Consider the following 25,314-nt stretch of genomic DNA (forward strand, 5'->3'; position numbering starts at 1 on the left):
TTTTTGCATTGAACGTGAGCAGTGATACGTGCACGGAAAACCGATGCACAACAGCTGTTAACTCTCCACAAAACATATTAATTCTACTGGTGTTCCGAAACGTACGCCAAATGCAGCCTTTCAGGCAATAAAATCACCAGCACTTTTTGGTATTACTCGTTACACGTTCTCGGAAAATTTTGCTATAGTGAATATAAACGTTGTTGAAATAAGTTTGTGGTCGTAAGTTCTCTGGCAGCCATAATGTAGTTATTCACTGTCCCTGCAGTTGTGAATGATACGTCTTATTTACATCTACACATACACTATTTGACTGTTAGGACTGTCAGTTGCCTTGTTATCAAACCCAAATTGGGCAATATGAGCACTGGATATACTCGTAGCCTACATGTGATACATAGCTGATGTTATAAATTATGTAACCATGACGACCTTCTACTTTAGTATGTACTCGTACATAACAACAAGAGCGATTCAGCTCAACAGATTATGAAGATGTGTAATGCCTGGTGGTTGATAGACAGCATCTCCGAGGTAGCGAAAAAGTGGGGATTTTCCCGTACGACCATTTCACGAGTGTACCGTGAACATCAGGAATCCGGTAAAGCATCAAATGTCCAGCATCGCTGCGGCCGGAAAAAAATCCTGCAAGAACGGGACCAACGACGACTGAAGAGAATCTTTCAATGTGTGAGAAGTGCAGCGCTTCCCCATATTGCTCCAGATTTCAATGCTGGACCATCAACAGGTGTTAGCGTGCGAACCATTTAACGAAACATCACCTTACGGGCATTCGGAGCCGAAGGCCCACTCGTGTATCCTTGATGATTGCACGACACACAGCTTTACGCCTTGCCTGGGCCCGTCAACACCGACATTGGACTGTTGATGACTAGAAAGATGTTGCCTGGTCGGAAGAGTCTCCTTTCAAATTGTATGGAGTGGGTAAACGTGTACGTCTATGGATACAACGTCATGGATCCATGGACCCTGCATGTCAGCGGCGGGGCTGTTCAAGCTGGTGAAGGCTCTGTGATAGTGTGGGGTATACGCAGTTGGATTGATATGGGACCCCTGATACGTCTAAATACGACTCCGGCACATGACACGTACGCAAGTATCCTGTCTGATCACTTGCATCCATTCATGTCCATTGTGCAATCCGACAGACTTGGGCAATTCCAGCAGGACAATGCGAGACACCCCACACGCCCAGAATTGCTACATAGTGGCTCCAGGAACACTCCTCCGAGTTTAAATACTTTCGCTGGCCACCAAACTCTCCAGATATGAACGTTATTGAACATATCTGGGATGCTTTTCAACGTGCTGTTCAGAATAGATCTCAACCCCCTCGTACTCTTACGGATTTATGGACAAACGTGCAGCATGGTATCAGTTGCCTCCAGCACTACTTCAGACATTAGTCGAGTCCATGCCACGTCGTGTTGCGGCACTTCTGCGTGCTCGCGGGGGCCCTACACGATATTAGGCAGGTTTACCACTTTCTTTGGCTCTTTAGTGTACTGTTTGCTCATTTCTGTGGCTACTATGTACGCCAGGGAAAGAGGTTTTCACCAACATAGAGGTAATGCGCCGGTCTTCCCCTAATCCGCCTAAATGGGCAGTGATCTGGGTATAGGAGGTAGGTTCAAGGTCGAGGGATTTCCGCGTGGTGGCAGGTGTTTTTCGAAACCCAATTCCAGACAGACTTCTGAAAGTTCTGGCACAAAGTGGCACTATGCTGAAGCGGGAACAGGAAATGGCGAATGAAACCGCCTACATGTGTTAGGTTTAAAGTCTCCATCTCCTACAAAAATAATGTAATACTGTGAAATTCAAGTCTGATTTCGATTTCGATATTATCTCTAAGCGTGTCAAAAATCAGTGCTTAAATTTAATTAGAGCCGGAGTTGCGATTTTTCTTGAAACAAGTGAAATTTTCGCGTCCGGGAAAGTTTCCTACTTGAGGTCTGACAGGCACGATGCTTTGCGCAGCACAACGGGAGACGACAAGACCAGACTTCAGTTGGTGTGTTGCTGGCGGAAGCAGGCTCGCTGCGAAATGCTAAACCAGTTTAAGTCGGTCTATAAACTGACAAATGGACCAAGGAAGTTCTCGCTGGACTCCAAAAGATAAGGAAAGAGCGAGAAGCGAACCTAATAAAAAGTTGACAGATGCCATTAAAACATTCAGAAATAACTTGGATGTGTATGGCTGAAAACCGTAATAAATGTACACTGCTGGCCACCGTAAATGCAACACCCTGAAGGAAGCATCCGAATCAAGTGAAATTTACACCATGAGTTTGCAGCGATGAGATATGCAACTGATTAGAATTTCAGCGCAGACGCACATCACGCGCGCCTGTGGCGCCACCTCATAGCGCCATTTAAGGCTTGGCGATTTCGACGAGTGTACGCTCGTCACGTGTGTTTACCTTGTGGTTGTTTCACAAGACGATCAGTTATGCCTCGTAGACAACAGCGAACATCTTTTGATCAAGTATCCGAGTTCGACAGAGGAAGGATAGGAGCTTACCGAGATTGTGGATTATCATACAGAGAAATCGCTAGTCGTGTTGGATGAAACCAAACAACTGTAATGCGGATATGTGACCGTTGGATGCAGGAGGGTACGACGGACCAACGTGGTCGATCGTATTCACCTCGGTGCACCACTGCACGTGCTGATAGGCAAATTGTGCGCATGGCAGTGACGGATCGCTCAGTGACATCCCGAACCATAGCACAGCACATTGCGTCTGTAACGCATCATCCAGTGTCTGCGCGTACCATTCGACGCCGTTTACAGCAGAGTGGTCTGTCCGCAATACGTCAATTGCTTCGTCTACCATTGACGCAGAACCACAGACGTCTCCGTCGCCAATGGTGTGATGACAGACGGATGTGGACGGCAGAATGGAATGACGTTGTCTTTACTGACGAGGCACGCTTCTGTCTGCAGCACCACGATGGTCGGATTCGAGTGTGGAGACACCGTGGAGAGAGGATGCTGGACAGCTGCATTATGCACCGCCACACTGGTCTTGCACCGGGTATTATGGTGTGGGGCGGTATTGGATATTACTCTCGCACGCCTCTAGTACACATTGCCGGTACTTTAAATAGCCGGCGCTACATATCCGAGGTGCTGGAGCCAGTTGTCCTTCCTTACCTTCAGGGCTCGGCCACAGCCATATTTCAACAGGATAATGCGCGACCACCCGTGGCACGCATTGTCCAAAGGTTCTTCGTCAATAACCAGATTGAATTGCTTCCCTGGCCAGCTCGCTCTCCGGATCTTTCGCCGATAGAAAACATGTGGTCCATGTTTGCTCAACGAGTGACCCAGATTACATCCCCAGCTGCCACACCAGATGATCTTTGGCAACGTGTGGAAGATGCTTTGGCTGCTGTACCCCAGGAGCACATCCAACGTCTCTTTGACTCAATGCCGAGACGTGTGGCAGCGGTGATCTCCAACAATGGCGGGTACTCTGGCTACTGATTCTGGCAGGAACCACATGTCACAGACGTCTGTAAACGTAATCATTTGATACTTGGTCAACATGTTATCTACAAAATAAATTTTGTTGTGCTACCTCTTGTCTTTCTTGGTGTTGCATTTACGGTGGCCAGCAGTGTATAATGTTGGAGGATATCAGAGAGTTGATGAAGGCGACCCTCCGTCACTGACTCACTGCACGCTGGCTTCTATATCTACATCTGCACTCTGCAAACCACTGAGAAGCACATGGCAGAGGGTATGTCCCACTGTATCACTTGGGGATTTTCCCCGTTCCAGTCACATATGGAGGAGCGATACTTAGGGGGCTGTAGTATATTCCTGGAGTCATGATCTAAAACCACTTCTCGACACTTTGTATGCAGCCTTTCTGGGGTTAGTTTGCGTCTATCTTCATCTCTGTGACACTCTCTCACAAATCAGACAAACCTGTGGCCATTCGAGCTGTCCTTCTCTGCATACGTTCCATGTTCCCTGTTAGCCCTATTTGGTACAGGTTCCAGACAATTTAGCAATATTGTAGGATGGGTCGCACGAATGATTTGCTAGCGTACAAAGCGTTACGTCCAGATATTTGTATGAGTTAATCGATTCCAACCGTGACTCACTGTTACTATAGTAGTAGGATACTACGTTTTTCGTTCTATGAAGTGCACAGTTTTATGCTTCTGAAGGTTTAAAGCCAGTTGGCAGTCTTTGCACCACTTTGGAATCTTACCAAGACCTGACTGAGTACTTATACTCTTTCTTTCAGACAGTACTTCATCGTCTGTAAAAAGTCTAAGGGTACTATTAATATTGTCCACAAGGTCAACTGTATGCAACAACATGATCAGCAATGGTCCCAACACACTTCTTTGGTACACACTCCATGTTACCTCTGCGTCTGTCAATGAGTCTCCACCCAAGGTAACTTGCTACGTCCTCCCTACCAAGAAAACCTCAATCCAGTCACAAATTTTGCTTGATACGCCATAAGATCTTAGTTTTGATAGTAAGTGTAGATGTAGTATTGGATGGAATGGTGTTTGAAAATCAAGAGAGACTGCATCTACCTGACTGCCTGGACCCAAAGCCTTCAATATGTCATGTGAGAAAAGTGCGGGGTGGGTTTCACATGATCTGTGTTCGAGATACTTTTGGAGAAGTTGTGGATCAATGACGTTTGGTACAGCAGAGTGATGAGGGAGGACTTACAGTGGACGGTGAGGGTGGCGCGCGCCGAGATGCTGCCGACGACGTTCTCGGCGTCGCAGATGTAGACGCCCTCGTCGGCCGGCACAACGTTCTCGATGCGCAGTGACTTGTCGTCGAGGATCTGGGCGCGCCCGATGGGCATCTTGCCGTCGTCGCGCCGCCACAGGATGTTGGGCGCCGGGTCGCCGCCGACGCGGCACTGGAAGTGCACCGACTGATCCTCCAGCACCGTAGCGTCCGCAGGCTCCTTGCTGAAGAACGGCTTCACTGTCGGCACCAACAGAACAGGGCATTACGAAAGGGCAACGGCGCTCCGGAGAGTCGCGTCTCAGGCGCGTCTACACCGCCCGGTTTTTGTGATGGGTTAATGAACATGTGCATTTACAGATTATGTTGTTTTACAACGTTTATATATGTGCGCTCGCACTGTGTAGCAACGAGACGAATGTATTTAACAGGACTGACAACGACACACAAATGTGTCAGCTTACATTACGTTGACATGGCTTAAAGCCACAATATCAGCACTTGATAATGGCCTAAGACCGAAGCTGCAATAGTGTAATAAAAACTTATAACAGTCACTGGCATAAAGATGATGCCTTTCAAAAAACTTCAGACATTAGTCGAGCCCATGCCACGTCGTGTTGCGGCACTGAGTCACCGTAATGTTTATGAAGCTTCTCTTTAGTCTCCTGAGGCGTTTTGCCTTTCATAAAGTAATGTTTAATCACCACACGAATTTTTTTTCGTCCACTTTTTGACAATCACTCGACTTCCTCGATTCACACGAATGCCAAACACAACGAAATAGACAAATATGGCTGAAACTTGGTGTGCGTTCTTTCCAAAGATGCTACTAACGAAACACGACCTCGATACGCGCCACTGGTGCCATGTCTCGGACTTTGCACGCCCCTCGTATCCACGTCACAAGGCCAGAATCGTGCTGTGGGGGCTTGATGAACATGATTGTGAACTAACGTTGACGTCTTAGCCACCAAATTCGCCTGGTATGAACTCGATGGTTCGCTATCGTCCGCCAGCTTCGCGTCGGTAAACCCCGCCCGTGACTTATGGGAATTACGTGATCTGTGTGTAGACGGCTGGTGCTACATCCGGCCGAATACACCCCAAGGACTTGTCGAATCCATGCTACGCGCAGTTGCTTCTGTATTGCATCCCAGAGATTAACCAACACGGTTTTAAGCAGGTGGTCATAATGATGTATTTGTCCACTAGGCGACGGAGCGGAACTGTACTGACAAGCTTCCAGAGGACGAAGTGGGACAGATAATACTTCACAAAGGGAATTACACGAAGGAAGGAACTGAGGGTGCGGCGCAGCTATAGCAGCAGTGAGCAGCCTGTGGCAGGGTACTTACCGTGGACGGTAAGCGTGGCCGGCGCGCTCTCCCGTACGCCCACCATGTTCTGGGCGACGCAGCGGTACTGGCCCTCGTCCGCCTGCCGCACGTCCGTGATCATCAGGTTACCGCCGTCCACCACGCGCAGCCTGCAACACCACCAACGCCGCTGCCGCTGTCTACACGTACTTAAGCTAGCGATACACAGGTGGTTCACAAACAAACTACAAGGGCCATTCAATAAGTAATGCAACACATTTTTTTTTTCTGAAAGCAGGTTTTTTTTTCAGGATTCCAACACACGACATTATTCCCCACTCTTTGGGCTACAAAACCCCATTTTTTCGAAATAGTCTCCGATGAATGTACGGTCTTACTCCACATTACCGGGAGGGACTGTATGTCCGCTTGGTACCACAGTCCTGGTCGACGTCGGAGCCAACGTCTTCATAACCTCCCCACTGCGCATGTGCAGATTCCTGCGGAATGCCTCTTTTATTGGGACAGACAGATGGAAATCGGAAGATGTGAGTTCCGTGCTGTAGGTTTGATGGGAAAGTACGATCCAGCAGGCACTAACCTTTGAGTACCCTAACTGGTGGACGAGTGTGTCAACATTACCAACAGAGACGTCAAGCTGAACTGAAAGGTGTTCGTCTGTCATCTGTCGATCACCTCAAATGAGAGTATGCAGTGCAACAATCGGATTTCTTGTTTGTGCCACCGGTATAAGCTTCACACAGTGAAAGAGAAAGACTGGACGTGATGGGAGCTCAAAAATAGTAAGACTCCTTCACACAGTGGAGTAAAATTGCGCTCTACTACACTTTCAAAACGACAATTTCATGTTTTCCGAAAATTACGAAAAAATATAATATAAAATATCGGCACTCGATACTGCCATGTGGACTACATTTTCAATGTTGATATATCTATTTAGAGCAACTAACTTATATCCAAGGAATTTCGATATTGTTAATGAAAAATATCGATATGTTATTCAACAGGTTTAGCTCATTCACGGTGAGGTCGAGGGCCCTCTGTCACGTCTCCACACTGACCCATCACACTGAGCTGATTCCATGCAAGCGACTGGCATATGGGCGCCACGCCATAGCACTGACTTACGTCTGCAGTGGAAGGTCACATACGTGGCTGATATCAGAACTATACTATCTACAGAGCTCCAAAGCGACCAGTGTACCTTTTCGAGGGAGTGAGTAATATTTTGTCCTGTTAGCTTAACGTCACCCTAACCGAGTACTTCCCGTCTCCTTTTTTAAAAAAAAAAGCTCCACGCGAGAGGCACTGACCTGGTGGAGGCCTCGAGGTCGATGGGCTGACCGTCCTTCTTCCAGACGAGCGTCGGTTCGGGGTGCCCCTTGGGCGGCCCGCACTCCAGCAGCGCCGTCTCGCCGGCCGCCACGCGGGTGTCCTTGGGCTCCGGACGGAAGTCATCTCTCAGGACTGCAACACACAAGCCAGGCCAAGCTCAGACCAGCGCTTATCACAGTCATGTCTTATATGCATGTCTTTCTATAAGAAAGGCTCTGAACTGGTGCTACGATATCCAATTTGCAGAAAATAGGGACTGCTGGCTTAAAAGATCGGTGGGAGAAAGACATAAAAATAAATAAAAAGCTTCGTAAATTTTCAAACGTTACGTAATTATATACTTATAAAATGTTATAAACGAAATTGCTACACTGCTACAACAGTAGTCAAAAGTACTGTTCTGTTCAGCAAGAGAACCAATAAAAGATTTCCGATACGCTTCTGCAAAAATCAACAAAGCACTAATACTAATTGGTGTGACACTAGAAGTCCAGGCCAGTCAATGGCGGGGCGCGTCGCCCATCTGTTTCAGACGCCAACGTCGACAAGGTGCGACAGGCGTCAGCAAAGAGAGCGAGAAAATCAGTGCGTATGTCAGCCAGAAAGTTAAATGACATGATCAACAATACACAAAGTCTCGCATAAGAGCTGACGTCGTAATACGTAGTAGGTACAGCTGCGTCAGGCACTAAAGCCGGCGGAGAAACCTCGGCGTAAACAGATTAAAGTGGATATGCTGGCCAGGATTAACACAAACATTGAATTTTTTGCAAAAAATTTTTTTGCTCCGATGAGTCAAAGTTTTATGTGCCCGACAACGTGAACTGTTATAAAGTTTGTATATCGGGATGAAAGAGTCTTCATGCTAAACGTGAAATTGAAAGTAACTGGCCGAAAGTCCGTCTGTGGTCCCAATGTGTGCACAATGATTGGTCCATTATTTTTCAGCGAGCCCGCGATCATCAATGATGTTTACATGGATATGTAACAGGAGTTTTTTGTGTGAAAATTGGAGCACCTGTAATCTGATGCCATTCCCAGCAGGATGGGGGCACCATCTCATTGGTCCCTTAATGACCGTCAATTTCTGGATGAAAAGTTTCTGGCTAACCGGTTTGGACGAGATGGTGAGATCGGCCCACCACCGAGGTCACCTAACCTAACACCACAAGACATCTCTCTATGGATTTTGTAGATGATCAATATACCAAATCAACGTTAAAGACCTACAGGATTTGACGACATGCATTCGCAGTGCATTTTAACGTGTCGTCGTGGGTTTTCCTGAAGTGTACACAGCGGAAAAGTCAATACCGACTGGACGTAGTTCCTGCCACTAGGATTGCACACACTGGCGTGTGCGACTGGGGGAAACAAAACCTTATAAGCTATCCGGTCAAATGTCGAAAACCAGCGTTGTGCACTGTGACGGAGTCTTGTACAGATTTAAATTTATCAGAGTCGAAAGTCGTAAAAATTATTTGTGGCCTGTATTTATTTTCCACAGTCTATGATTCCCTCCGAATAAAGGCAACGAAATTTGCTGATTTGGAAAGTAAATTCATTATCGAAGGAAAGAATAAGGATGATTATTGATGATTAACGCCATTAGAAATAGGACTTGTCTCAAACTTTGTTGGATGCGAAACAGATGCAGGGGAGCCTGAGAGGAGGAGAGCAAGGTCGGATAAACATGGGTATCGTAGAAATGTCCCTCAACCAAATTCCTGGATAACTGCTTTGGTATGACAGATGCATGTTAAGTGTACGTTATCACGTTGAAGTCTTCGGGTCAGTTACACTCCACTTATAGCCACAAGACGGCTGAATAGTTGTCCATAAATGTCAGTTACTAGTGGAGTGGCGGATACAGAGAAACCTCAAGGAGGGGACACTAAAGATATCTTGAGCTACCTTTACTTTTACGTAATAAAACATAATCAAATCACATGCAAAGATTTGTTGTTGTTGTGGTCTTCAGTCCTGAGACTGGTTTGATGCAGCTCTCCATGCTACTCTATCCTGTGCAAGCTTCTTCATCTCCCAGTACCTACTGCAACCTACATCCTTCTGAATCTGCTTAGTGTATTGATCTCTTGGTCTCCCTCTACGATTTTTACCCTCCACGCTGCCCTCCAATGCTAAATTTGTGATCCCTTGATGCCTCAAAACGTGTCCTACCAACCGATCCCTTCTTCTAGTCAAGTTGTGCCACAAACTTCTCTTCTCCCCAATCCTATTCAATACCTCCTCATTAGTTACGTGATCTACCCACCTTATCTTCAGCATTCTTCTGTAGCACCACATTTCGAAAGCTTCTATTCTCTTCTTGTCCAAACTGGTTATCGTCCATGTTTCACTTCCATACATGGCTACACTCCATACAAATACTTTCAGAAACGACTTCCTGACACTTAAATCTATACTCGATGTTAACAAATTTCTCTTCTTCAGAAACGATTTCCTTGCCATTGCTAGTCTACATTTTATATCCTCTCTACTTCGACCATCATCAGTTATTTTACTCCCTAAATAGCAAAACTCCTTTACTACTTTAAGTGTCTCATTTCCTAATCTAATCCCCTCAGCACCACCCGATTTAATTTGACTACATTCCATTATCCTCGTTTTGCTTTTGTTGATGTTCATCTTATATCCTCCTTTCAAGACACTGCCCATTCCGTTCAACTGCTCTTCCAAGTCCTTTGCTGTCTCTGGCAGTATTACAATGTCATCGGTGAACCTCAAAGTTTTTACTTCTTCTCCATGATTTTTAATACCTACTCCGAATTTTTCTTTTGTTTCCTTTACTGCTTGCTCAATATACAGATTGAATAACATCGGGGAGAGGCTACAACCCTGTCTCACTCCTTTCCCAACCACTGCTTCCCTTTCATGCCCCTCGACTCTTATAACTGCCATCTGGTTTCTGTACAAATTGTAAATAGCCTTTCGCTCCCTGTATTTTACCCCTGCCACCTTCAGAATTTGAAAGAGAGTATTCCAGTTAACGTTGTCAAAAGCTTTCTCTAAGTCTACAAATGCTAGAAACGTAGGTTTGCCTTTTCTTAATCTTTCTTCTAAGATAAGTCGTAAGGTTAGTATTGCCTCACGTGTTCCAACATTTCTACGGAATCCAAACTGATCTTCCCCGAGGTCCACTTCTACCAGTTTTTCCATTCGTCTGTAAAGAATTCGCGTTAGTATTTTGCAGCTGTGACTTATTAAACTGATAGTTCGGTAATTTTCACATCTGTCAACACCTGCTTTCTTTGGTATTGGAATTATTATATTCTTCTTGAAGTCTGTGGGTATTTCGCCTGTCTCATACATCTTGCTCACCAGATTGTAGAGTTTTGTCATGACTGGCTCTCCCAAGGCCATCAGTAGTTCTAATGGAATGTTGTCTACTCCCGGGGCCTTGTTTCGACTCAGGTCTTTCAGTGCTCTGTCAAACTCTTCACGCAGTATCTTATCTCCCATTTCATCTTCATCTACATCCTCTTCCATTTCCATAATATTGTCCTCAAGTACATCGCCCTTGTATAAACCCTCTATATACTCCTTCCACCTTTCTGCTTTCCCTTCTTTGCTTAGAACTGGGTTCCCATCTGAGCTCTTGATATTCATACAAGTGGTTCTCTTCTCTCCAAAGGTCTCTTTAATTTTCCTGTAGGCAGTATCTATCTTACCCCTAGTGAGACAAGCCTCTACATCCTTACATTTGTCCTCTAGCCATCCCTGCTTAGCCATTTTGCACTTTCTGTCGATCTCATTTTTGAGACGTTTGTATTCCCTTTTGCCTGCTTCATTTACTGCATTTTTATATTTTCTCCTTTCATCAATTAAATTCAATATTTCTTCTGTTACCCAAGGATTTCTATTAGCCCTCGTCTTTTTACCTACTTGATCCTCTGCTGCCTTCACTACTTCATCCCTCAGAGCAACCCATTCTTCTTCTACTGTATTTCTTTCCCCCATTCCTGTCAATTGTTCCCTGATGCTCTCCCTGAAACTCTCTACAACCTCTGGTTCTTTCAGTTTATCCAGGTCCCATCTCCTTAAATTCCCACCTTTCTGCAGTTTCTTCAGTTTCAATCTGCAGTTCATAACCAATAGATTGTGGTCAGAATCCACATCTGCCCCTGGAAATGTCTTACAATTTAAAACCTGGTTCCTAAATCTCTGTCTTACCATTATATAATCTATCTGATACCTATTAGTATCTCCAGGATTCTTCCAGGTATACAACCTTCTTTTATGATTCTTGAACCAAGTGTTAGCTATGATTAAGTTATGCTCTGTGCAAAATTCTACAAGGCGGCTTCCTCTTTCATTTCTTCCCCCCAATCCATATTCACCTACTATGTTTCCTTCTCTCCCTTTTCCTACTGACGAATTCCAGTCACCCATGACTATTAAATTTTCGTCTCCCTTCACTACCTGAATAATTTCTTTTATCTCGTCATACATTTCATCAATTTCTTCGTCATCTGCAGAGCTAGTTGGCATATAAACTTGTACCACTGTAGTAGGCATGGGCTTTGTGTCTATCTTGGCCACAATAATGCGTTCACTATGCTGTTTGTCGTAGCTAACCCGAACTCCTATTTTTTTATTCATTATTAAACCTACTCCTGCATTACCCCTATTTGATTTTGTATTTATAACCCTGTAATCACCTGACCAAAAGTCTTGTTCCTCCTGCCACCGAACTTCACTAATTCCCACTATATCTAACTTTAACCTATCCATTTCCCTTTTTAAATTTTCTAACCTACCTGCCCGATTAAGGGATCTGACATTCCACGCTCCGATCCGTAGAATGCCAGTTTTCTTTCTCCTGATAACGACGTCCTCTTGAGTAGTCCCCGCCCGGAGATCCGAATGGGGGACTATTTTACCTCCGGAATATTTTACCCAAGAGGACGCCATCATCATTTAATCATACAGTAAAGCTGCATGTCCTCGGGAGAAATTACGGCTGTAGTTTCCCCTTGCTTTCAGCCGTTCGCAGTACCAGCACAGCAAGGCCGTTTTGGTTAATGTTACAAGGCCAGATCAGTCAATCATCCAGACTGTTGCCCCTGCAACTACTGAAAAGGCTGCTGCCCCTCTTCAGGAACCACATGTTTGTCTGGCCTCTCAACAGATACCCCTCCGTTGTGGTTGCACCTACGGTACGGCCATCTGTATCGCTGAGGCACGCAAGCCTCCCCACCAACGGCAAGGTCCATGGTTCATGGGGGAAGATGCAAAGATTAAGAAAGTTTTATTTATACTGATTATACACATTACTTATTCATTGCCGGCCAGAGTGGCCGAGCGGCTCTAGGCGCTACAGTCTGGAGTCGCGCGACCGCTACGGTCGCAGGTTCCGGGCATGATTGTGTGTGATGTCCTTAGGTTAGTTAGGTTTAAGTAGTTCTAAGGTGTAGGGGACTGATGTCCTCAGAAGTTAAGTCCCATGGTGCTCAGAGGCATTTGAACCATTTTTTGAACTTATTCATTCTTCAGTCTTAATATTTCTGCTTCTGAATGTAAACTAGCTTCCTATTCGGCGAATAGTAACTCTACGTATCGACGGTTCTCTGTGCAAGAAAACAGTAGAATATTCGCGACTTTTCTCGAAAAAGTGTCAGTCAGAATAACGCGTCGAGATCACTAGAACGGCCGCGACATTTCTCGTAGATATGTGCCAGACATAAACGTATAAAATACGATGACGCGGATGCGTGTGCTACATAGGAAAGTACAACTACTCGATTCAGTCGAGTCGACTGACAAATGAAACGAACGAATAGCGCGCGGTCTGACTGTCGGGGGAGGCGCGGGAGGTAATGCGGGCGGCCCCGCGGCCCCCATGTGTATCTGTCACTGTGCTAGTGTTACATTTCTGGGAGAAATTCACAGTACTCAGTACCTTGTACACCCCAACAGACGTATGAGGACAAATTATGTGGCTCGACAAAAACTTGTACTTTTTCAAAAAAAAAAAAAAATAAATAAATAAATAAATAAAAAGAGTCAGAATCATTCTTTTTGTTTTTTATGTTAATGTAAAGTTGCTGGTTTTTCTCATTCGAAGCAATCTTATGTAGGACTGGCAGATGGCCAGGAGCAAACTATGGCGTGCCATCCATCGCAGTCAGTTCATCAAAATATTACAAAATGCTGATACTTTTGTAAAAAAATAATTCAACAAGTGATTTCCTTGACTAACTAACCGAGAAATACCACCACACCCAAGCGATGAAGTGGACAGTGTTACGATTAATGAAAAACTGTGTAAACTCATAATTTATACTTATCGTAAACACAGGGTTTCACAATAATCACCGAGCGAGGTGGCGCAGTGGTTAGCAAACTGGACTCGCTTTCGGGAGGACGACGGTTCAATCCAGCGTCCGGGATTTAGGTTTTCCGTGATTTCCCTAAATAGCTCCAGGCAAATGCCAGGATGGTTCCTTTGAAAGGGCACGGCCGACTTCCTTCCCCGTCCTTCCCTAATCCGATGAGACCGATGACCTCACTGTTTGGTCTCTTCCCCCAAACAACCCAGCCCACAATAATCAGACAAACTTTGCTTTTCAGCTTTTATTTTCTTAAGGCGCAGGACACAGTTACAAATGTCGTTGCATACACAGTCATAGTGCCAAACAATACACATGTACTAACTCGATTATTGACTGGAAAAACTACCGAGCAGCATCGCCGCCTCCCCGCTCATGACACCTAACAATCAGCTTATTATAATGTATTGTTGTTCGGACTAATTAGGGTTGCTGTAGTTATTTTACGTCACTTACATATTCACTACATTGTAAGAAATTTAACTATTTTTACAATTATTTTTTTTTGTAATTAAATCGGTATTTATACTATTGATTTTTTAATATATTACATCGCTTTTAATTTTCTCTAACGTTATTAATTATTTCGTTGATATCGGGATTTAGCAGCCGCCCACATGATTTCATTTATTTAACGTTGACTGGAATATGAAATTATCGGACTTTATTATTTTACCCAATCATTACGTTCAATGAAAAATTTTCTGAATTTTCTGTGAATTAAAACTGATAAATGTCCATGCAAAACTGCAGGACAATGCAAAAACTGAAGACAGTAGCTACGAAGCAGATATATACACTGACCAGTCACATTAATATGACCACTTCTCAAAAGCGTGAATAACCACCTTTTGCTGCGCGAGTTGTGCAGGAAGAGAGTCAGTGAGGTGCTGGAAGGTACCGACGGGTATATGAAGCCACGCCGACTCCAGTGTCGTGGCCAGCTGCGCTAGGTTCCCAGTTTAGTATCCATGGCACGTACAGCCTGATGAAAGTGATCCTACAGTGTCTCGGTTAGGTTTAAACTGGGGGAGTTTTGTGGCCAGGGGAGTTCGTAAACTTATCCTGGTTCTTTTCGAACGACTCACGAGCACTGACAACTGTGTCCTTCTGGTAGATGTCATATGGTGAAGGGGGGGGGGGGGGGGAGGAAAAACAATCTGCATATAGGGGTGCACATGGTCCCCAAGGACAGATGCATACTTGTGTTGATCCGTAGTGCCTTGCACAAGGAGATTACCCAGTGAACGCCAAGAAAACATTCCCCAGACCATAACGCTCCCTACTCCGGTCTGGAGCCTTCCGACGATTGTTGCAGGATGTCTGCATAAAACATTAGTCATCCGAAAAGTTCACCTGTTGGGACTCAGTGGACGTCCAGTTGCGGTACTGACGTTCAAATTCCAGCCTTCGTCGCCAGTAAACAGCAATCAACAGGGATACCGTTCCTCACAAGCGACTATTAATCAAATCGCCCCCGGTAGCTGAGTGGTGATTTTTATGTTTGGCTGCTACGACGGATAAGTCGTAATGTCATTGAACTCAAACACCCCAGGTTGCATTGGCCGAAGATTTGGAGACATGTGCACCAAAAATTCCTTCCTACCTTCGTTCGGGCACTGTGGTTCTCTGTCACCTGTGGCAAGTTCAACACCAACCAACGGCTCCATGCAACTGGACTAGTGGACACTCCACTATGCCCGAAATGTCACCAAGTGGATGACGACCATCATCGCTTAACTTGTATCGCGGTGGAGGACGTCTGGCTCCTAGGAAGACAGATGGTGGCTTGCTACCTCCGTGTGACCCCGCAACATATTATCCCTGCTTCCTTCTTACATCCGGAGAGTGACTACTTTCCGGCGACTAAATCACAGTCGATCATCTGAATCAAAGGTTGGACGATCGCGTACCTCTATGGGGATGCTGCCAAGTCGCGACTTGACTTTTGGTATTTCTTGCAGCAAGCCCACAATGAGTTTCATAGATGGTCACACTATAGGAAAATCTTTGTCAATTATCTTCAGGCAGTCTTCCTTGACCCCCAACGCAGTTGGGATGTGCCGGGTGCAGTCGGTGTGCCCATTTGACAGCTGATGATGAACCTCACGCTTCTCTCACCACTCAATATGTAATGCACATACTATACGATGAAATGATCTACATGTTCCTTTTAACAGCGTGATCTTTATTGAAAATAAATAAATAAATAAAAAAACAACATCCCTGTTCCTTTAAATTTGTGATTTCTTTTAAAATGATTTTTTTTCTTTTTTTTTTTTTTTGCAGAGGATGCATTTATTTAGTGTTTGTGAACTGCCTAATTTTGTATCCAAATAGAATACCAATAAATAAATGTTACAAAAAAGGTCGGAGAGCATTAGCAAAACAAAAAAAGTGGTTTAGTGCTTAGCTTGATAAGTACAAAAAAAAAAAGGAAAAAAAGTGGCAAGCGTCGTGCGTTCTACCCGACGGGAGGCCCTCGTCACACGGCATTATTATTATTATTATTATTATTATTATTATTATTAATCAAACTGCGTGTATATGGAGTATCGTCTCAGTTCTGTGATGGGTCCGTGATTTCCTCTCAGAGAGGTCACAGTTCGTAGTGATACACGGTAAATCATGGAGTAGAACAGAAGTGATAGTGATATCTGGCGTTCTGCAAGGTAGTGTCATAGGCCCTGCTGTTCCTGATTTATACAAATGATCTAGGTGATAATCTGAGCAGTCCCCTTACAATGTTTACAGATAATGAAGTCATCAGACGATCAATTCCAATTACAAAATGATCTAGAGAGAATTTCTGTACGGTGCGAAAAGTGGCAATTGGCACTAAACAAAGAAAAGTGCGAGGTCATCCACATGGGTACTAAAAGTAATCCGATAAATTTTGGGTATACGATAAATCGCACAAATCTAAGGGCTGTCAATTCGACTAAGTACCTAGGAATTACAATTACGAGCAACTTAAATTGGAAAGACCACATAGATAATATTGTGGGGAAGGCGAAACAAGGACTGCGTTTTGTTGGCAGAACACTTAGAAGATGCGACAAACCCACTAAAGAGACATCCTACATTACACTTGTCCGTCCTCTGCTGGAATGATGATGCGCAGTATGGGATCCTTACAAGGTAGGATTGACGGAGGACATCGAAAAAGTGCAAGGAGGGGCAGCTCGTTTAGTGTTATCGCGCAATAGGGATGAGAGTGTCATTGATATGATAGCGAGTTGGGGTAGCAGTCACTTTGCGGCGATATCTGTTTACGTAATTTCAGTCACCAACTTTCTCTTCCGAATGCGTAAATATTTTGTTGACTCCCACCTATGTAGGAAGAAATGATCATAATAAAATAAGAGAAATCAGAGCTCGAACGGAAAGATTTAGGTGTTCCTTTTTCCTACGCGCCATCCGAGAGAGGAATGGTAGAGAAGTAGTGTGAAAATGGTTCGTTGAACCCTCTGCCAGGCACTTCAGTGTGAATAGGAGAGTAACTACAGGGTGGCGCACGAAATGTGTTACCATTTTGTTTCTGAATATAAACTTTATTGTTAATACAATCTGAAAGGAACATATACTACAATGATGAGCCGTCCATGGAGATTTGTTCTAACTCAGTACATGCTCAATATATCCACCGTTTCGTTTCCTAACTCCCTTCAAACGAAACTGAACGGCACATGTCTTTCGTAATTTCACTGCAAGCTTGAAGAATAAGTCTTCTGAGCTCAATTAAATCACGTGGACGTTTCGGGAAAATTTTTTCCTTTAGGTACCCCCAAAGAAAAAAGTCACATGGATTGAGGTCTGCCCGCATCTCGTGGTCGTGCGGTAGCGTTCTCGCTTCCCACGCCCGGGTTCCCGGGTTCGATTCCCGGCGGGGTCAGGGATTTTCTCTGCCTCGTGATGGCTGGGTGTTGTGTGCTGTCCTTAGGTTAGTTAGGTTTAAGTAGTTCTAAGTTCTAGGGGACTTATGACCGCAGCAGTTGAGTCCCATAGTGCTCAGAGCCATTCGAACCATTTTTTTTGATTGAGGTCTGGACTATTGGGGGCTCCGCAACACAACAACGACTGCACTGTTTTCCGTGTCTCCCCAGGCACGGCTTTATGTACCCTCCATTTCTAGTGCTGCCACTTGCCGTCTGTGAGTGGTTACTGCACATTGACGTCAAACATAGACGATGATAACTTTACCACGAGTGCATCATATAAGTTATTTACGTATCTGGTTATGCATTAGTTTTGTGTATCGTGTTCTACAATACTGCTTGACACTGGCAGTTACATTATAGCAAGCAAAGACGCCCAAGTAATCACGTACTGGTATTTATTTGTATGTTGTTCAGCTAAAGTGTGTGGTATCTGAAGTGAGCTTTTTTTTTATGCGCTTGCCACTCCGTCGTCTTTGGCTCACAAATAGCACACAGTCCCGTCGGATCTGCAGAGTTCTGAAGTTACGATTCTATACTACAGGGAACAGAGGAACGTAGCCACATCGGGAGCGAGCGGAGAATGGCGACGTACGACTTCCGGCGAGAGCCGGGAGCGCCGTGGGGACGGAATTAGGCGTGGCGAGCTGCGGTCGGCTCTGTGTTCGCGCTGGACCGTGGCGGGCGACGGCCGGCCGCCAGGGGAACACTTGTCGCGCCGTGCCGGGCTGCACGCCTCCGCGACAGCCAGCCAGCCGTCGCCCGCGCCGCATTCCGCCGCGCCACAACTCAGCCCGCCAGTACCACAACACACGCTCTGTATCCGGCTCCCGGGACAGCGGGCTTCTGGGCGTATTTCGGGAGGCAGCTCTGCACTCCGTACTAACCTAGTCCGGCGAGTCTGCCGCCCTGTAGGACATTCGACTACCGCCCTCTCTGCCCGATGTGTCACTGAAAGGCATGTGATCGGATAGTAGCTCTCGCAGTCGTTGGTGTCGGTATCGTAAACTGGAGTCTGTGGTAATTCCCATTACCTGCTGCCTTTCATGCTTCACAGATCGATCGTATTTACACTGGAGCGCCGAAGAAACTAGTATAGGCATGCGTATTCAGTGATATGTAAACAGGCAGAATACGGTGTTGCGATCGGCAACGACTATATAAGACAACGAGTGTCTGGCGCAGTTGTTAGATGCGTTACTGCTGCTACAATGGCAGGTTATCAACATTTAAGTGTGTTCGAACGTGGTGTTATAGTCGGCGCACGAGCGATGCAACACAGCAACTCTGGGGTAGCGATGAAGTGGGGATTTTCCCGTACTACTATTTCACGAACGTACCGTGAATATCAGGAATCCGGTAAAACGTCAAATCTCCGACATCTCTGCGACCGAAAAAGATCTTGCAGGAACGGGACCAACGACGACTGAAGAGAATCAGTCAGCGAGACAGAAGTGCAATCCTTCCGCAAATTTCTGCAGATTTCAATTCTGGGCCATCAACAAGTGTCCGCGTGTGAACCATTCAACGAAACATCATCGATATGGGCTTTCGGAACCGAAGGCCCACTCGTGTATCCTTGATGACTGCATGACACAAGGCTTTACGCCTCGCCTGAGTCCGTCAACACCGATATTGGACTGTTGATGTCTGGAAACACGATGTCTGCTCGGACGAGTCTCGTTTCAAATTGTATCGAGCAGACAGACGTGTACTAGCATGAATCCATGGAGCCTGCATTTCAGCAGGGGAATGTTCCAGCTGATAAATAAATAAATTTCATGTGACTAGGGTATCCCGTCGGGTAGACCGTTCGCCGGGTGCAAGTCTTTCGATATGACGCCACTCAGGCGACTTTCACGTCGATGGGGATGAAATAATGATGATTTGGACAACACAACACCCAGTCTCTGAGCGGAGAAAATGTCCGACCAAGCCGGGAATCGAACCCGGGCCCTTAGGACTGACATTCTGTCGCGCTGACCACTCAGCTACCGGGGGCGGACTTTAAGCTGATGGGACCTCTGTAAGGGTGTGGGGCGTGTGCAGTTGAAGTGATATGGGGCCCCTGATACGTCTAGATACGACTCTGACAGGTGACACGTACATAAGCATCTTGTCTGATCACCTGGATCCATTCATGCCCATTGTGCACTCCGAAGGACTTGTGCAATTTCTGCTGGACAATGCGACACCCCACACGTCCAGAACTGCTAGAGTGGCTCCAGGAACACTCTCCTGAGTTTAAACACTTCCGCTGGCCACCAAATTCCCCAGATCTGAATATTATTGAGCATGTCTGGGATGCCTTGCTACGTATTGTTCAGAGGAACTCTTCACCTTCTCGTACTTTTACGGATTTATGGATTGTCCTGCAGGATTCATGGTGTCAATTCCCTCCAGCACTATTTCCGACATTACTTGAGTCCATGCCATGTCGTGTTGCGTCACTTCTGCGTGCTCGCGGGTACCCTACACGATATTAGGCAGGTGTACCAGTTTCTTTGGTTCTTCAGTGTACGATGGGTATCATATACATCATTTTCCATTGGTGGCGTTTTGCCGGTACGCCGTTCCTCCCGTAATTATTTACGTATCAAAAACTATGACTGAAACAATAATCACGAAACAAACTAAATTAGTTTCAATTTATTGTTTTCATTAAAAAGATTTGTTTTGAAGATTTTTTATAAAGCCAATGTAGAAGATGCCATCTATTAGCAATCTGTTTAACTAACATGCCAGACAACTGAGATGGCATGGCCGGCCGAAGTGGCCGTGCGGTTAAAGGCGCTGCAGTCTGGAACCGCAAGACCGCTACGGTCGCAGGTTCGAATCCTGCCTCGGGCATGGATGTTTGTGATGTCCTTAGGTTAGTTAGGTTTAACTAGTTCTAAGTTCTAGGGGACTAATGACCTCAGCAGTTGAGTCCCATAGTGCTCAGAGCCATTTTTGAGATGGCATGGCAGAGAAACAAATTTCAGACGAGTAATCCATGAGCGAAAACCTGAGACCAAACCAACGGCTGATACAATAAAAACTTCCCCGTCATTTGCCAGTAACTTGTTATTTGTTGACGATCGGTATCGAAGTCTAAAGTTTCATCTTCAGGTGTCACCAAATAACTATGGAGACATAGTAAATGTGTGGCGGTCTGGTCGGTCAGTAATGGCGGGGTTCACGCCCACGTCAAACAACGCAACAGAGCTTAGGACCAGCAACCGTGGCGCCCCCTCGAGAGCGCGTCTCGGACCCACCCCATGACTGACCGGCCCCGCCGCCACACATTTATGTCTCCATAATTATCTAGTGGCACTTGAAGATGAAGCTTTAGGTTTCGAAATCGGTCGTGCAATAAATAAAGTACTGGGAACTGAAGCGGATTTTTTATCCTACCAATATTTTCCTCAGTTTTCCCATCGGGAAGTTAGTTTAAAATGAATTGCTATATTTGTACTGAACAGTTAGGTAGAGAAGCGATCTAACAAAAACATGTTAAATAATGGAGCATCCCACAAATAAAGAGGAGTATTGTGCAGTAAGTTGCCTTCTGCCATTGAAAAGGATCAGTGCTGCAACAATCCATACTGCGTTAGTAGAAGTGTGTGTCACACTGTACCATTAGAAACACAGTGATTAGGTGTAACAGACGCTTGCAGTGTTATTAAACAAGTCTGAATTATGAAGAACGAAGTGGTAGACCATCTCTTTATGATTAACTGAAAATCACAAGAGAAGTGGACTTACAGGATATTCTGAATATGGCAAAGGGCGCTGCGTGCTGGATACTGTGACTGCTCAACACCTGTTCCAAAATCCAGTCAAACCTAGGCTGCAACAGAAATGTTCCAGCTGTTTCAGATCAACCCCAATGACTCCTTTCGCCGCCTGATCACTGTGGTTGAGTACTGGTTGTATCATTATCAAAGGAGCAAAGCGGACAGTGGAAACGTGGATCATCAATACCGGAAAATTCGAAGATGTGGCCATCACCAGGCAAGGTGAGGTTGCGTCTTTTGGGACTATCGTGATGTGGTGTGAACAGGTTATACTCATGAGGGGATCAATTGTTTTCTTATAATTTTGCTTTTATTTTGGAAGAATAAGAATTTTGTTGCGTTAAGACATGTCATCTGAAAGAAGTAAATTTCGAATCCTTTATTAATTGCACTGAATGGTAGAGATGCATAGATCAGAATGATATTCATGTAAAAATGTTGAATTCTGTATTAACTTCACCACACCCTGTAAATGTGATACAATTTTCTCCACAAGTTATTTTCAGCAGCAGAAACTATTGTCTTTGTTTTTACTCTTTACTGTTTTACTCGTTATAAATGCTTTTTTTAAATAATTACTGTAGGGTGTTCTTTTTCATGAAATATTCTCGTATTAATGGAATATAATTATGAACCCTTCCTAGTTCACTTCTCGCTTCAATTATAATTTTGCGATCTGTTAAGAAAATTCTTCTGAACAGTTAATGTAAAAACCTGATACTTAGGCAAAGAAATGGTTAAAAAAAGTTGGTTAACTCTCAGACTACAAATTATTGGATTGTCATATGACTTTTATAAGCCATTTATCATTTCTTTCACCTCTGGCAATGTTTTTCAATGCAAAAAATTGCAAACTGCCATGTGGATTCGAGCCCATGTTAAATTATTGGTCCCCCCATAAGTTGACGGGTAAGTCAAGTCGAGGCTTGGAGGAAGGAAAAGGCCTACCATCTGTACTAGGACCATGCCTAGCAAAGTACAGTGATCTTCAAACAATTTTTTGGTTTGCGTAGCTTTACCTTTTTCTATGTTCAAGGAAAATAAATGACCGACTCCTGCAGACAGGAATGCCTTTGGACGCATACTCTATCCTACAGGATAAAGCAGATTTCAGGAACACCTCTGGTGCCCCATCTACCTTTATTTTCAGTGATTTTGGAATATTCAGCAACATTTATAATCTCTTCACGAAGGTGGGAGGATGGGGAGAAGGAGATTAGCAGACAGTAGAACAGTTTTATCTTAATTAAGATTGTAAAATATTCTCCGTGGAGTATGCAAAATTTCACTTTTATAAAATCTTGGTAAGATGCGTTTTTAAATAATACACAAATAGTGTATGCCTGAGGTACGCGTGCTTTGGCTGAAGTTACGTCAAGACCCGCTTCCACAACAGTACCACTTGGGGATTAAACGGTATTGGAAGACGGGGTAACATCCCACTGAGTAGAATGAGTGTATCTAGAGGCAGAAGCACCGCAACTGGAGGAACAAAAATATTCGTTCTCTGTGCCCCATGGAAAAAGCGATAAAATTTACGATCCAATCAGCAGTTCACTCCATTTTCGTTACAGCAGAATGGGGGTGCCTACATCGTCTCCCAATTAAGACGGGACGGGTGTCAGGGAACTGCGCAGCCGTAGCTGTGCCGCATTATGTCCGGCAAAGTTTCACCGAAACTGCAGCAGGGACCGCCAGAAATGGATACAGTCCACCCTCTCTCTCCCGTGACGTTTATAGGTCCCCAAAAACGAACTGGTGGCATAACGACCGCTCGCCCGGGCGAGCGAATGCAAATGCAATAAAATCATTAACCCAGCCGGGTAAAAGGTTGGCAGGCGAGGGTTGTGAGGGAGGGAGGGGGTTGTGGGACAGGCGGAAGCAAATCCCGCCGCCTGATAAATATTTATAAGGGTTTAATTCTGAGGGAAATAGACGAGCCCAGGGGTAGCCGTAGCCGCTATCTGTGCTAATGCGACCAATTCAGCCCTGCGACCGTCCTCTGGGGTTCATTAAGGCGCGCAGCGGATCGGCGGCGAGCACCGCGCAGAAGGCGGGCGACGCCGGCGAGGCGTCCGTTGGCACCGAATCAGAGCCGAGGAAACGGCGTCTGTCGGGAAGAGGGTGGGGGAAAACCAGGCAGCGAAGCGGCGGCGACCAGGAGTGGTTCGTTTATATCGGACCTGATTCGGCTGGTAGGGTGGGCCGCAGTGAGAAACTCTGGTAGCCGAAACACGTCCGCTGTAATTGGGCTCTTTAGGCAGAAAACTTGGTGAGCTCCTCCACACAAAGTTCGATCGGCTCGCTGTAATGAGATGCCGTGTCTTCCCAGCGAGCACACACTCGCATTTTCCTCTAGTCGTGTCATTAGGTTTTACTTGTGGGCAAAAATTACTCCTTTTAGCGTTCCATACCTCAGTCGCTAGAAACGGAATCCATGTAGGATTCCTTTGTTGTCTGTCAGACTGTTAAGACCCCTTTTTCTTAGGAACGGATAGAGCTATCGAACTGAAATTTATGTCACGTACTAAGGTCTACGGTCCCTTGGCGAAATAAAAAAAAATTAAGCTGCTAAGCCAATGCAATCAAAGATGCGGCTATTTTCTGATACTTGCAAACTCATCAATACGTGTGGGGCATTTCCCGACCTAGAATCATGACATTTTGCAGGAAGTAAGGTTTCACAGTAAAATTAAAGAAAGAAATTCGAAAACTGTTAATTTGTAGCTATACCAGAAGAAAAAAAAAATTTTTTTTGCCATTACGAACTTCGTAGTCTGTCAAAAATGTCAGTGACTACTGCAGGGATTTTGGTCTGGTCTTCAGTAATGGGTAAAGTGATTCAAGAGGAAAGTTAATGTGTATAATTTTCAAATATTTCATGCTAACTGACTAAGCTACGATGAACTGAAGTCCCCTGTCACTTTGAAAACGATACCTTTGCCATCTAGCCGTGATAGGTGTAAGGCCGCCCGAATACAGCGCCACGTCAGTGTTAGCATGCAGGTCATTTACGAACTGCTCATACTACTTACTCGTACAAACATTCCCTGGCAGTCTATGCCTTTGGCAGGTACAACATTGGTAATCTTTCAAAGCAAAGTAGTATTTCTAATTTATGCGCGATTGCACTTCCATTGTTTGGGACGAAGTTCTGATATCCAATAAAATATCCGTTGAAGCTATCCACAGAACAATTCGTCGCTTACATTGCAATAGCTGTATGGCTGGCTAGTGCAACAGGGGCGAGAGTAGACGAAGTCAGCGCATGTGCAGTTTCCAACTAGCGTAGCTTGTTAACGTAACTCCAAAATTAATAAAATAAGTGAAAACTGACAGTAGGAAAGGCGAAATTACATAAAAAAATTCTTAAAAGTCTGGGAATTCCCAAGACCAATGTCTTGTCAGAATCGATATCGATAACAGGCAAAAATCATAAAGATTCTCGGTTCCCGGGATGGGCGAACTAGCTATATACACAATTAAACTTATGAGGCTTCCTCGGAATGCGGGTCCTGCTCACATTTGTTCACTCTTCTGACAGTTTCATCTCCGAGCAGCACTTGCATCCAATGTCTTAGATTATTATTTGTTGGATATATTCCAAGTTCTGTCTTGTCGGCTCCCACTACTACAATAGGAGTTATTCCCTGATGTCTTAATATATGTCCGATCGTCCTGAATCTTCTCCTAGTCAGTGTTTTCCACACATTCCTTTCCTCGCCGATTCTGCGCAAGACCTCATTTGCTACCAGCCCACTTAATTTTCAGTATCGTTCGGTGACACCAAATCTCAGATGCTTCGATTGTCTTCTT

The 25,314-nt window shown here is 45.0% G+C and overlaps 1 protein-coding gene across 1 annotated transcript in view; it reads right to left on the reverse strand.

Annotated features, from left to right (window-relative positions):
* LOC126204093 (protein sax-3-like) overlaps positions 1 to 18,492 on the reverse strand; it is a 93,781-nt gene extending 75,289 nt beyond the window's left edge. Inside the window, exons 1-4 of the mRNA XM_049938511.1 lie at positions 18,315 to 18,492; positions 7,407 to 7,584; positions 6,112 to 6,242; positions 4,727 to 4,993 (exon numbers count right to left, since the gene is read on the reverse strand). Coding sequence (XP_049794468.1) covers positions 4,727 to 4,993; positions 6,112 to 6,242; positions 7,407 to 7,584; positions 18,315 to 18,492 — 754 coding nt within the window. The remainder of the gene's footprint in view (positions 1 to 4,726; positions 4,994 to 6,111; positions 6,243 to 7,406; positions 7,585 to 18,314) is intronic.
* Positions 18,493 to 25,314: the final 6,822 nt, after the last annotated feature.

Source organism: Schistocerca nitens, chromosome 9 (assembly GCF_023898315.1).
Source record: "Schistocerca nitens isolate TAMUIC-IGC-003100 chromosome 9, iqSchNite1.1, whole genome shotgun sequence".
Classification (NCBI taxonomy): Eukaryota; Metazoa; Arthropoda; class Insecta; order Orthoptera; family Acrididae; genus Schistocerca; species Schistocerca nitens.